The sequence below is a fragment of the Eupeodes corollae genome, chromosome 2 (genome assembly GCF_945859685.1).
Source record: "Eupeodes corollae chromosome 2, idEupCoro1.1, whole genome shotgun sequence".
In the NCBI taxonomy this organism is placed as follows: domain Eukaryota; kingdom Metazoa; phylum Arthropoda; class Insecta; order Diptera; family Syrphidae; genus Eupeodes; species Eupeodes corollae.
The window spans coordinates 39,459,579-39,473,808 of record NC_079148.1 but is presented as its reverse complement, the minus strand read 5'-3'; the positions used below and the strand labels follow the sequence as shown (position 1 = coordinate 39,473,808).

General features: G+C 31.2%; 1 protein-coding gene across 24 annotated transcripts in view; it reads left to right on the top strand.

Moving 5' to 3' along the window:
* The window catches only part of LOC129947675 (inositol hexakisphosphate and diphosphoinositol-pentakisphosphate kinase), a 51,295-nt gene extending 37,271 nt beyond the window's left edge, over nt 1–14,024 (top strand). For 13 of the 24 annotated variants that reach the window (XM_056058314.1, XM_056058313.1, XM_056058312.1 and 10 more), the window contains 5 exons: nt 4,306–5,700; nt 6,610–6,957; nt 12,546–12,666; nt 12,723–12,942; nt 13,016–14,024. In XM_056058314.1, coding sequence (XP_055914289.1) covers nt 4,306–5,700; nt 6,610–6,957; nt 12,546–12,666; nt 12,723–12,942; nt 13,016–13,765 — 2,834 coding nt within the window. In that variant the 3' untranslated portion in view covers nt 13,766–14,024. The remainder of the gene's footprint in view (nt 1–4,305; nt 5,701–6,609; nt 6,958–12,545; nt 12,667–12,722; nt 12,943–13,015) is intronic. The other 11 variants (XM_056058335.1, XM_056058334.1, XM_056058319.1 and 8 more) reach the window with 6 other exon arrangements.
* The last annotated feature ends 206 nt before the right edge of the window (nt 14,025–14,230 follow it).

The following is a 14,230-nucleotide window of genomic DNA, read 5'->3' as shown; positions in this document are numbered from 1 at the left end:
TTTGTGTAATGCAACAGTTGGACTCATTAGTTAGATACTACGGTATCTTTCTAGCTTAAGTCGATAGCTATCGACACTATACAATAAACAACACTGAATTATCGTTTAATTAAAGAAAATTGGCTGTTTAAATAACTATTTTATTAGTAAGCTTTGTTAAGCGTTATTATCATTAATGACAAACATTCAGCTAATATTAGTAACTATCAGTAAGTGAATAGTTTTGTCATTATTCACGTGCACAATTTTGGAAGATGAGAATAATTTCGCCACTTTAAACATTGGACAGGTTCAGACAGCAAAAGTTACATCATTTGCAGTAAACCGAACGTACCATGCCAAAAATTTTACTTTACATCACTAACCTCTCCCTTCAGTTGATCATTCCAAAAACATTCCCATTCCTTAGACAAGCTACTAATCCATCACGATTTGTAATGTAAATTGTAAAGAAATATTCAATCAAATGAAAAATATGATCAGCTGTCACACAAATGGACTTGACTTGATAGATAAGGAGATTTTTCTTGACTAACTTTCCAGTCTACTTTCCAATAAAGTTGCCTTAATTGTAATGTAATTTGTTGGCAGCTCGCCAATCAGATGCTAGAAAATTTCTCTACTTTCAAGTCCCTTATGTCGCCGAACCTGCCCATTGGCTGAGGTTGACAGGTGTCAAATGCCAGCGCTACCAACATGAAACTATGAAGTTTACATTTAAAAAAGCGGTCATGTTTTACTCTTTTCTCTGAAAAATTTTTTACACTAAATTTTTAGCTATAAACTTTTTAAATTTGTGTATAAAAACAAAAACTAATGGAAAACCTCATAAGTAAAGTTTCTAGTTTCTTTCAAACATAAACTACAATAATATAAATACATATTTGCAGCTAATTAACTTTTATAATTTTAACTAAATTTACGATAAAAATTCCCTAAGTAGTAGAACAAAATAAACTACATTTTCTTGGTGCAGGTAAATAATAAATAATCCAGGTTCTTTCCTGATTGTAAGTTTCGACTTCCTTTCGATCTTCACTCCCAAAAAAAAAAGAACAAAATCTTATTTTAAGAATATGGGTTTTATTACTATAAATTATAATATTATTTCAATTTTAAAATACAGTTTTTTAAAAACAAAAAAAAAATCTACATATTTTAAATAAATCAACTAAACAAAATCCTTTATATCGTATGTAAACATGTGCGCATCTGGCCGGGAATTCCGTGTATTTGGCTGAAAGTATAACTATGTACATAAATATATTTATATCTGTCGTCGTCACAATTTTTCTTGCAAGTCTGTTATTTATTTTTTTCACACACAAAATTTAAAAAAAATATATAAAAATAAAAAAAAACAATACAAACTAACTGCTGGCAATATTGCAAGGATATTTTCATTAAATAAATTTTCTTAGTTTAGTTTTTGAAAATATTCGTAAATAGCAAATTTTGCTAAACCGTTTAATCAATATTGAAAGCAGATAGTTTAAAATAAAAATCAGTCCTTTTTTCATCTTTCTTAAATTCTCTCGAATGAAAAGTAGCAACTTTGAAAGTTTCCATTTTATTTTCCATATATACCTACTTTTTTGTTGGTCTCATGTTGGGGTTTCTAATTTTTTTCTTACTTACATTTTATATGATTTTTGGATACCTTTTCCTTCATTTGGGTTGCCTAACTGTCATTTAAAAAAACATATTTTGAATTTTGCACGTATGGACCTTTTTTCTCATATTTTTCAATTTAACTCAATTTTTATCATTATCTTTTTTATCTAAACGCTGTATTTTTCAAAAAGAACAACTCTTAAGTCTTCATGTGGTATTTGTACATACTCAATTTGTGTTTTGGTTCGTTAAGAATTTTTGTACATTTGTACGAAAATTAGAAAATAGTTTTGTTCATTAAAATTTGTCCAAACATAATTTTTTTAAATGGACGGTTTGAAAAACCATACCATTTTAACTCATTTTTCCGTTTTTTTTTTTTTTATGAGAAATGACCTATTTCATTATTCGATCATCTTTTTAAAGCTCTTGAGCTTCAAGAATGGGTTTGTAAAAATGTTCACAAAATATCGATAACATTTGTTCTTTAGTTCATAATATACTTTTATTAGTTTATCTAGACTTTTTGGATTAACCTACAAAGAAAATATTTTTTACATCATTGAAATGAGAAAATTTTCGATTACTTTTTGAGCCATATTGAGTGGCATCTCAGCCATAACTTAAAAGGTTTATCTACAGAAACACGGTGTTTCGCGTAACCCCACAACAAAAATCCAGCTGTGTCAAATCGCATGATCTTTGATATCGCCACGACAAGAAGTTACGCGACCATAAAATTTCTCTTCCAATGAAGACATATTCGCTCAAGTTGTGTGGCAAGTGGCACGGTCTTGTTGAAACCACATATTTTCCGAGCAATAACGTTCCTAATTGACGGTGACAGTTGTTCCATCATCGTTTTCGCAGAAGTAAGGTCTAATCACACCTCCGGACCAAAGAGCGTACCAAACAGTGACTTTTTGTGGATGTAATGGCATCTCTTCAATTACTTGAGGATTGTCAGAAACCCAAATACTATACTTTTGAGAAATGTGCATCGTCGCTGAAGAAAATTTTGTTCGGCTTCTGTTGTTCAAGCACCCATTCGACATATCTACAACGTTGTGAATGGTCAGCTAGCTTCAGTTGTTGTGTAAACTGGACTTTATATTGATGAAGGTGTAGATCCAAATGCAAAATACGTCATGATTTGCCGTAAGATAGTCCTTATTTCTGAGAACTACGAGGATTCAACACATTCGGCAACACTTTCACCAACAGCAGCGATATTTTCAATATTACAAGCGAAACCATGATGAACAGGCCTTACAATATTTGTAACCAATCCACTTTTTTAAATTTGTTCACAATTTGGTTGATTACGTGTGTAGTTCAACAATTATGCAAACTGTAATCTCTTAAAACACAATATGTGTCTTTGGCAGAATCATAGTTAAGCGATCTATTTACGTAATCGTCAGACTTTCAACTGAAAAAAAAAGGAATTGGGTGAACAACTTAGTTCGACAGAATTCCATCCCTATACTTTTGAAACCGCAAAATGGATTACAAATTAGATTCATGTATTTAAGATTCCTATTAACGTTTTTGATTTTGCGTCTAAAAGTCTTTTGTCAAAGTGCTTTTCAACGAATATCAATATCCTTGTCTCATTTGTTTACCAAGTTTATCTTTGTCACTTCGGAAAACTGACGTTTGGAATTCTAATATTGCCTGTGCCGTGATGGTTAGTGCGTGGGACTGTCACGTCAGAGTTCTTGGGTTCAAACCTTGCCTGTCTTAAATAAAAACCTAAAACAATTTGTTCACATGTACTGCCTCTTGCGAGTAATTGACAAATCATCCAAGATCGGTTCGTGGCATCAAACTGTAGGCCCAATTCATCTCATACAGGAATGGTTGAGAGTTGTTAGCCAATAAGTTCTGCTTCCCTATGGACTGTATTGTGTTAAAAGAGATAATTTAGAAAAAATGATCATTTTTAAGGCAACGGGAAAGTAAAATTAGGTTCAGTCTTCTATGACAGGGCTGCCATTATTGAAGAGTATCGTACAAAAAGAGTTGAAATAAGTAAACAATGATTTTAAAGATTCTTTGAATGAATGCGTTCATTTGTATCACAATTTGAATACAAATATTAATGAAATATTCACTCCCTACAATATTGAGATTGAAGTTATAATTCTTCAAACTTAGATACTTAGAATAAGAATTAATTTTATTGAAATGGAACCAATTTAAAAAATATATATGTTTATATTTTTCCTACGAATGTATTAACCACAAAGTTTTTGCTTTGCTGAGGTTAAACAAAATAAACAAAAAGCATGATATGTACATTAATGTCACTTAACATCACGAATCGTTTTCGTTTTATCACTCACCTTGTTTTTTTTTCTGTGTTTTCCATTAACCAATATTTTTATCTAATCTCGTGCATAACCAACAATAAACAAAGAAATAACAAATTTTTATTAAAACAAAATTATTTTCTTTTATTTCAAAAAATTCTTTTTACTTAAAAAAAAACATGAATTTCATTTACCGTTAATCATTTTGGATACACTCGCTTAATCGCTACTTTTTTTCTCCCCTGTATATGAAACAAAAATATCCTTTTTGTGTTTTTCTTTCTGCTTTGTTTTCAATCAAAACTCTTTGTTTAACATCTTAATTTCTTTTCAATTTTGGTTGTGTTACTTTGTACTCCTTTTATACTAACCATAGAAGAAAATTCCACTGAAAAAATGGAAATTCCGAAATTCAGTGAAATTCCTAATGCTAGACATATTAACAAGACCTCAATACAAATTCGCGTAACCGATTCTGTTGCTTTCTTCAAAATCGATTCATCAACCAATGAATTACCTTTATCCGAAATAGATTTCTCTAAGAATCCATGCACTCCAGAATCAATACCGCAGAAGCATCCATTGGCCGTTGACGATATTGATGAAACGTCTGGTCTTCGTTACTACCGCAAACGAAACTCACCTAAAATATCTCCTTTGGCCACTAACGAACGCCCCCTATCCTACACATGCCTAACATCGCTTTCTTGCTCTGATAATATCAACTTTCTTCCTGATGGCAGTAGCTTTCGCTCCAGAAGTAATGTTACATCTATACAATCTCTGGGAACGGATAATTGTACTTTGGCATCGCCCTCCTCTGATCCTTGTGAGGTTGTGCAGCTTTCTTGCTCTGCTCCCGCAGCTATTCTAACCCATGACATTGAGTGCGAGGTCCCTGCAATAATTGCTGATATCCCAATTGTGCATGCAGAAGATTTCGATTCAATTCCACCTCTAAAAGTTTTTGAATCAGTTGCAGCTCCCGATCCTCCCTTGTTGACCAAGCCGCCCAAATCACAAGCTGGTGGAAGTAAACGTTTAACTCGCCACTTGTCCCATGACGACTATCCCTTATTAAATGGTAAATCTGTTTTGGTGCCTTTATTGCTGGAACCCGACCCCAATTCATCTGACTTATCCCCAGCAAATGCTAGCTTGAGTGATTTCAATCTCACCACTAACCCAGAAATGTCATGCGATTGCATGAACACTACTAACAATACTAATAACTGTTGTTGCAACCCGCCATTGTCTACATCCGTGTCCATGTGTAATATGTCATTTAATTTGTTTAATTCAAATTTATTAACAAACGATAATAATTCTCATCAATCCACCCATGCTACTACTACTACTACATCCAATCCCACCATACCCACCACGAACTTTCAACCAAATAAAAATGACATTTTAAAATTGGCATCTGCCAAATTGACAAATAACGAAAAACTCACCACAAAAATTATCACAAACAAACATCAACAATTATTATTGGCAAATAATAAAACTAAACCACATCATACAAACATAAAACTCACTACTACCACAGACAATGCTACATCGACTTCAAGCTCATCGTCGGCATCTTCTCGACGCCAAAGGCACAGTATTGCCGGCCAGATGACATACATGAAAATGCTAGGATTCGGAGGCTTTGGCAAAAAGATGGCCACCAGCACAAACAGTTTATTTAGTACAGCGGTAATTAGCGGCAGTTCATCGGCACCAAATTTGCGTGATATGATACCGAGTACAGCGACACCATCAGGTAAATATATGAACTATAATAATATTTATTTATAGGTTATAATTTATAAAATTTAAGAACTTTTAGATAATGATTGAAGCTATACTCGTTGTGTGTATAGAAATAAATTCATGAATAAGGACTTTTAAATCGAGAGCATGCAAATTAGTTTCAGTTAAAGTCGCTAAATTAGCTTAGACCGTGTGCAAATGGGACTTAATTTGACCCCGATATGCATGTATTTTGACAATTTTGAGGTGAATTCTGTATCAAAATTTAACATGGCTCGCGTTTTTTATGCGCATGTACATATGTCAATTGTAGAATTTTGAAGCGCAGCATAAACACAAATACAAAATTTCATAACACGTCAATGCAGAGTAAAAAAACAACGAACCTGTCAAATCACTAACTACTTTGATGAATCTATCGATCTAACACATCAAATAGAAATGTAGAAGAAGATTTAGAGAAATTAAAGAATCTGGAAATGTCAATCAATAGTTAAACAAATTCGCCAATCCGTCAACAACTTCCATAATTCTGACAAACAAAAACTATGAGATCTATTTTAAAAAATATAAAAAGTTATTATTTCTTCTCCTTCCAGATTATCAATCAAAAATGCTTTAAAAAGTCACTTATTTTCCTAATTAAAATAAGTACCAGTCTTTTTATTTTAAAACATTGTTTTAAATTGAAAATAGACAAATGTCAATTTCATCAAAGTGAAAAGTTCAACTTTTTTGAGTATTGTTCTTTTGAATGTTCATTTGAAGTTTTTGATAAGTTAAAGTAAAATAACAAAACATATATTTGCATACTCTCTTACTCGAATTACAGAGTTCTAATCCGCCTTAAAGAAGTTTACAAGTTCACAAATTTTAGCCTTAAGATAAAAATCAAATATATTTTAAAAAATCTAATCAGCAGTCCTTGAAGGATTCGGCGGTGTACCACCAATTCGTCCACTGGAAACTCTACACAATGCGCTTTCCTTAAAGCAATTGGATGTGTTTTTGGAAAAAATGACAGTTGCACCTCTATTCAAAACACCTGCATCATCGCCACCAAAAAATCCATCTACACCAATTCCGACTCCATCACAAACGTCCGTTAATTTGCCAATAGAAGCTGAAAAGCCTGCAACTACTCCAACAAATTTATGTAGTGGACAATTGGAAGGAAATGAAATATTAACAACAACATCAACAACAACCGGAAGTTCTATACCCGGATGTCCATTAAATGATCCTTCACCTTGTGGTGATAGCAGTAGTAAGTTTGATGAGGATAATATAGTCTTGTAGATCGATTTTTAACAATTAGCTTTTTCAAATCAATTTTTTAAAGCTTATTTTTTGGAAAAATGTTTATGTTTAAATTTTGTTGTTTCTCTGTTTGAAATATTTCGCTGCAACAATAAAATATTATTAGAATTTTATTTGCCTTATATTTCTCTTTTTTTTTAAATAAAAATTATTAATTTTTTTGATAGATGTAAGACTTTTTAAAAAATAAAATCAACACTCTGGCTGTTGCTTGAATTTTATTCAAAAAAAAAACAAAAAAAAACAGCATGATATTGTTTGCTATTTGGAACAAAAATAGTTAGATACTTAATTCGTCTTTTATCAACATAACACACTGCGCATCATTTGATTGGGGAATATTTTTCTTTAAATTTTATTTTCAATGAGAAACATTAAATAATTGAATCTTTTAAAAATCGATACTTTGGATACTTTCTTTATTTTTGCTGAGTCTGTTTTAACAAATAAGTCCCAAATTAGTTCAAGTTAAATTAGTGTTATTCAAAGATCGAGGAAGAATCAACAAACCTTGGTTTTTGTCAATACTAAGGGCTACAGCTATAGCAGCATTTCCACACGGTTTCGATCCGTCACGTTACTAACTTGTCCCAGCAACTCAAATTTTGTTCACTTTTGAAAGTCGAGTAGGGGCCCCACGAAGAACTACATCCTAATATTCACCATTTTCACTGCTAATTCTAAAAATGTATTGCTTAGAGCCGAGCGTAGCGTTTATTTTTTACTAATGGCGTAGTTTTTACTTGTCATATGTCAAAAGATGACAGCTGCCAAAATAGTGAATTAAAATGGAACCTACTATTGAAAACCCCTTAAGTGAATGATTTTGAACTTTTTAAAACATTAATGATATCAATTAAGAGTTATCGGTGTCTAAAAAAACACCTTCAAGTAGAAAATTAAACTTGTCTCTAATCAAATGAAACGGAGTGTTTTTCTACTATTTTCGAATCTAAACTTTTCTTCTTTTCTTCTAACTTTCTGTCTGTTTCTGTCTCTATGTTAAAAAGTTCAAGTAAGAATTTGTCCATCATTTTTTAACTTTATTTATAGTCTTGACAACTTTCATAATAAATCCTCTTGAGCGGCACTATTTTCCTATAAATGCACTCACCTTAAAAAACAACGCAACTTTCAGAAGAGTCCTTTTAGCTCACTTAAAATGTTTTTCATTTTTGTTTATTTGTATTTTTATGAAAGGTAGTGCCCATCTTATTTTTCACTCTCTGTCGTTTTGTTTGTTATTTATTTTATGTTCATCCTTCTTCATCTTTTATGATGCACATTTTCAAAAAATAAAAACAAACAGGAAATTCCAGAAATGACTGGCAGGAAAAGTAAACAAGGATACACGATGATGACAACTCAAATGATGATGAGTTGAATATTCTATTTTATACAGAATGAAAGTTCGCAAATATAAAACACCTGATGGTTCCTCCTCTTTCCCTACATTCAAATTGTGATTTATATTTTCATATCTCTGCTCTGCCCCCATCATAATATCTCTGTGTCGGTGGGTTCTGGAAAGAAGCCAAGGGTTTGAGGTGTAGATTTCCACTTTACATCAAGCCATTGTTGTGGGTCTATGTGTCTATCCTGTGCCATAGTCTGTCGGCTTGTATACTGGAGGGAGGGGGTTGAAAGCAAATAACAATTATTATTATTATCCTTTGAAAGAGAGTTTTTGAAATATGAATAGAAATTTACGAGTTACGGAAAACGGAAAGGAGTGGTCCGAGGTGTGTTTGCAGAATACTTAAAAGGATTTTGTGTGACAGTGATAATTAATAATTGTGGGCTATCATGGTTATGGCTTCTCGCATATCATCGAAGTTAATGTTGTTTATATTTCGAAACTATACAAGGCAAATATTTGTTTAGCAATTCAACGTACTCCGTTACTGAATTAAAGGTACACTGTATGAGCATACATACATACACCATACATAGGTACAGCGCAGCTTTGGAAAACATCCTTTTGAATACAATATTGATTTATTATTATTCAACTAGATCAATGGAATTGATTTTCAAAAACGACAACAGTTCCAAAACATTGTTAGTTATTTGCTTAAGAATTGTTGTTTTTCGTTAAATTTTAGATTTAAACCAACAGTCATCATAAGGCTTAGTGAGAAATTTAATACCATCAATGATTTCTTGAGACTTAACAATAGTCAGTGTTTAGATAAGGGAAAGTTCTTGAAAACTTTATGTTCTTTTTGATGTGTTTAAGTCGTGACTTTGAATTCATCATCATATCCTTTTATTCACTAAACAATATCATATTTTTTCAAGACCTCAAAGAGTCGTCTCTTTCAGATAAGTTCATTTAAAGGTCCAGAATGGAATGCATGAAAATTTGTTCATGTTTAAAAAATTAGCTAGGATTTTTGTTTAGTTATAGTCAAAGGTTTAACATGGAGTCACTTCTTATACTAGACCCATAGAATTAAAGGGTGGTCAAATTTTAAGGGCTGATGTTGATTTTTAATACAAAACAAATTATTATTTAGGGAATTATTGTAATGGGTCCGATTTGTCAAATTTAAAATTTTGACATTTCTCGACGTTTCAAGGTCCCTAGAGTCGGAATAAAAGATTTTTAGAAAGATGTCTGTGCGTGCGTGTGTACGTACGTTCGCGACGTTTTTTTCGTCGTCCATAGCTCAAGAACCAGAAGAGATATCGATTTCAAATAGATTTTGTTATACAGATAATAAGGCAGAAAGATGCAGAAAGGGCTCTCAAGAAAATTGCCTGGGTGGTTTTTTTACCATAGCAGTTTGAAAAAAAGGTGAAAATTTTGGTTAACCCTAAATATCTTACGAACCAAAAACGCTAGAGACTTAAATTAAATTTTATATAATATATTGTAACGTGATATCTAAGAAGTATATTTTTTGAAAAAAAAATCCATTTAACGATTTTTTTTATAAATCAAAAAAATTAAAAACAAAAATTTGTCACCTCCAAAATCTTACGACTAAGATATGATTTCATCTCCAAAACAATTTTGTGCAACGAAAAATAATGTGTTTGACAACTGATAAAATGTTGAGAAAAATCGAATTGACAGTTTTTTTTACAAAATATAAAAACCTAAAAAAAAATTAATAAAAGTTGGTAAAAATTGATTTTTGACTCAAATATCTTTTCAAAACTTTGAAAGATTGGCTTCAAACTAATTTTATCTTATAAGAAATATTGTTTTCAACATTAGGACAAATTTTGAGAAAAATCGAATTCACAGTTTTTTTTAAAATAAATAAAAACCTAAACAAAAATTTATAAAAGTTGGTAAAAATTGATTTTCGACTAATATATCTTTTCAAAAATTGTAGATATTGGCTTAAAACTACTTTTATCTTTCAAAAAATATTGTTGTCAACATTCAGTAAAATTTTGAAAAAAATCGAATTTACAGTTTTTGTACAAAAAATTAAAAACCTAAACAAAATTAACAAAAGTTCGTAAAAATTGATTTTCAACTCAAATATCTTTTCAAAACTTTGAAAGATTGGCTTCAAACTAATTTTATCTTATAAGAAATATTGTTTTCAACATTAGGACAAATTTTGAGGAAAATCGAATTGACAGCTTTTTTTACAATAAATAAAAACCTAAACAAAAATTTATAAAAGTTGGTAAAAATTGATTTTCGACTCAAATATCTTTTCAAAAATTGTAGATATTGGCTTTAAACTACTTTTATCTTACAAACAATATTTTTGTTAACATTCAGTAAAATTTAAAAAAAAATCGAATGGACAGTTTTTGTACAAAAAATTAAAAACCTAAAAAAAATTAATAAAAGTTGGTAAAAATTGATTTTCGACTCAAATATCTTTTCAAAAATTTGAAAGATTGGCTTCAAGCTAATTTTATCTTATAAGAAATATTGTTTTTAACATTCGATAAAATTTGAAAAAAATTGAATTGACAGTTTTTTTACAAAGAATAAAACTCTAAAAAAAAAAACAATACTAAAACTTGGTAAAATTTAACTTTTGACTCAAATAGCTTTTCAAAAATTAAAAATATTGACTTTAAACTTATTTTATTTCACAGAAAATATTGTTTTTGATATTCAATAATTTTTATATAAAATCCAACAGTCCGTTTTTTCATAAAAAATAAAATCTACAAAAAATAGTACGCAAATTTGGTAAAAATTGATACGAGTACATATAGACAAACTTTTAAGCAAGACAAATCGACAGACGGGATGGGAAGTTATCAGTGTAGGTCGCATCCCAGCCTCTTTTTTTATTATGAATATTATCATATTGTTTAATTAAGTTTCGTTAGCTCTTTTGAATCCACATATCGTGCACATCTTAAAATTCGGGCCATAGAAAGTTCGTTATCACCTCACGATATCGAACACCATTCACATTAAGTGTCTGACCATCCTCGTTTTGGAAAATCTACAACCCGATTATGTCGCCAGCCCATAAACCGTTTAAATGCGATAATTCAGCTTATTGACGAATCCATTGAGGTAAAAAGGTGCCTCTGACTGAAGATGATGAGGTAAAGGGCTCTTCAGCCACACTATGGCAGCAATATTTCCTTGCTCAAATATTTGTACTATTTTTCCGATTGTAAGAACATTTGGAATATTAAAATGACCGAAAAAATCACGATATGCATTTTTATTCGAACGCCTATTTTCATAACAAGCCTGACTAACTTAAACGCGTTGCTTGGTTATGTGTTTTTCCATGGTTCAAATTGAGTCAGTCTGAAATTGAGAAATTCCATAAGAATTGCTGAAAAAAAACTTAACGTTAAGGTGTGGTCCACATTCAACATCGGCCCTTAAAATTTAACCACTCTCTAGAAAAGAAATACAAATATGATAGTATATTTAATGAACACCTCCAACAAAAAGTTGCATTTGGTGTATATAATCATTTTAATTTAAAATTAAGTTGTTTTTTTTAGTTAAGTAATTGTTTAATTTTTTCCAGATTTATAGCAGCTGATAGTCCTTGATTTTGAATATAATCGTACCTGTTAATCTTTTAATCAATAATATGACGTTAGGTTGAAGTCCAGTGTATCTATAAGCATATATACATGTACATCTATATACCTATACCCGAAAAACAACAACAACGACAAACAAAAAACCAATCCGCACCCTTTTTTGTCATTGCATTTTATTTTCATTTCAGGATCTTCCAATTTTATGCCTGGAGCTCTGTAGACTGAACGATTTGAGCAAACATTTAATTTAAAACAAAATAAAAATTTTAGTAGAACTAAACGTAGTTAAATATTTCTTCTTCTTTTATTTGAAACAAAAATTATAAAATGCCTCTTCAGTTTTCGGCTTCACATTTATTATGATAAGCTCCATTGTGTTCGTTTGTATAAATTCCTTAAATCGTCTTTCCTGAATTTCGCAAAGAGCACATTTCACTTATTTGTCTTTTGCTTTTTGTTTATACATTTTATATATTTTCTTCTTATGACAAACATTCAAAACCAAAAACAAAAACAAAAAAAAAAACAAACTATTAGATTGGAGTAAACAATCAAGTTTAGCTAGCAGCACGGAACCATCATCACCTGCTGTTTCTGATAGTTATTCACATGGAACACCTAGTGGAGAGATGTCAATGAGTTTAACAAGTACTGATGGGTTTGTTATTTAATAAAACTAAATTAAAACCAAAATTAATATTAATATCCTTACAGGTTTAATGTCTTGCCAACAGCTGAAGAACTGGCGAAATTCTTCCCACAGCTCGATGATGATCTAAATTCAGTTTATGTTCAACTAAATAGTGACAACTTGGATCCTGATGTATTCAATCCTCCCACGGAGGGAGACAAAAGTTGCTGTCTCACACCTGTCAGCATGTGCATGGACCTTAGCACTGCAGCTACCAAAGGTTCAATAACACTTTCCATTGAAGTAAGTTCCCAAAAAAATAATATCTCCGCATTTTTCTAATTGCTTTACTTTCTTTCGTTTTTTTTTTTTTAAGAATGAAGACGAAGATGAAGCAACCCTCTCAGCAGCAACCACACCCTCCCTTCCACCAGATGAATTCAGCCCACATACAATCGAGACTGAAGTATATCGTGAGACGGAGCGTTTCGAATTGAGACCTCCGGCTCGAAAGCCAACTGATCCAATTTCACCAAAGATCCAAAAGCAAATAAGTCTCTTTGAAAAAGAACCCTCATCACCTTCACCTCGATCACCGCCACAGGTAATCCGCAGAAAGAAATTCGAAAATGTAACAACTCAATTTCTGACTCAATCGGCTTCGAATTCGAATTTCAAAAATTTCGAAAGTAACACTTTGCAGAAAAAATCCAAACCCAATAAAGAAGATGATGATCCGGAATCAAAAACCCGATCTTGTTCAAATTTAAAAACCGATTCCATATCGAATCTATCACAATCAACATCATCATCTGCGGCAGCGGCAGCAGCAGCAGCGGCACAAAAAAATCCAGGAGCAGTTATTGTGAAGGAAATTTTCATAGAACCACCAAGAAGAATTTCAAGGAGTTTTCATGGCAAAACTCAAAGTATGGATGCGGGTTTTTTATTTTCAGATTTTCTTAACGTCCCAACAACGACCCTAACAAGACAAGGAAGTACTGGTGCAACAATTTCCGGCAATGATGGCAATCAAAGTTTTAGTGCGAATACTTCACCTTCGGCTAAACAAAGATTTACAACAAACAAAGTTGATGATAATAATTTTCGAAAAGCTAAATATTAATAAATTGAATTTGTTAATATTTTTGATTTTATGTTTTTAAAACTGTTTCCGTCTGTGTGTTAAGTTACTATGACTAGAATATTATCATATTGTATGTGTTCTTATAAAATTTATAAATTAAGTCCAATATTAATTTTAGAAGTATTCTTTTATGTAAATTAGTTAAGTTACCATAACTTTATTTTTAGATTTAGAAATAAAAAAGAGTGTATTTTAAAAAAATTAAAAATAAAGAAAGTCTTTAAGGCTGTGCTTTCAAGTTCTGAGTATTTATTTAAGTAGTTTGGTTATAAAATTATTAACTTAGAAGTAAGTTTGAAGATATTCAGAAATTAAGTTTCCATTGTTAGGAAAACATCAAACACTCAATTTGAATCCAATTAAGTCTCCAATAAGAAAAAGCATTGAGGTAAATTTCGGGTATTCAATCATTTGAATACCCAAAGTATTCAAAGTACATAAAGT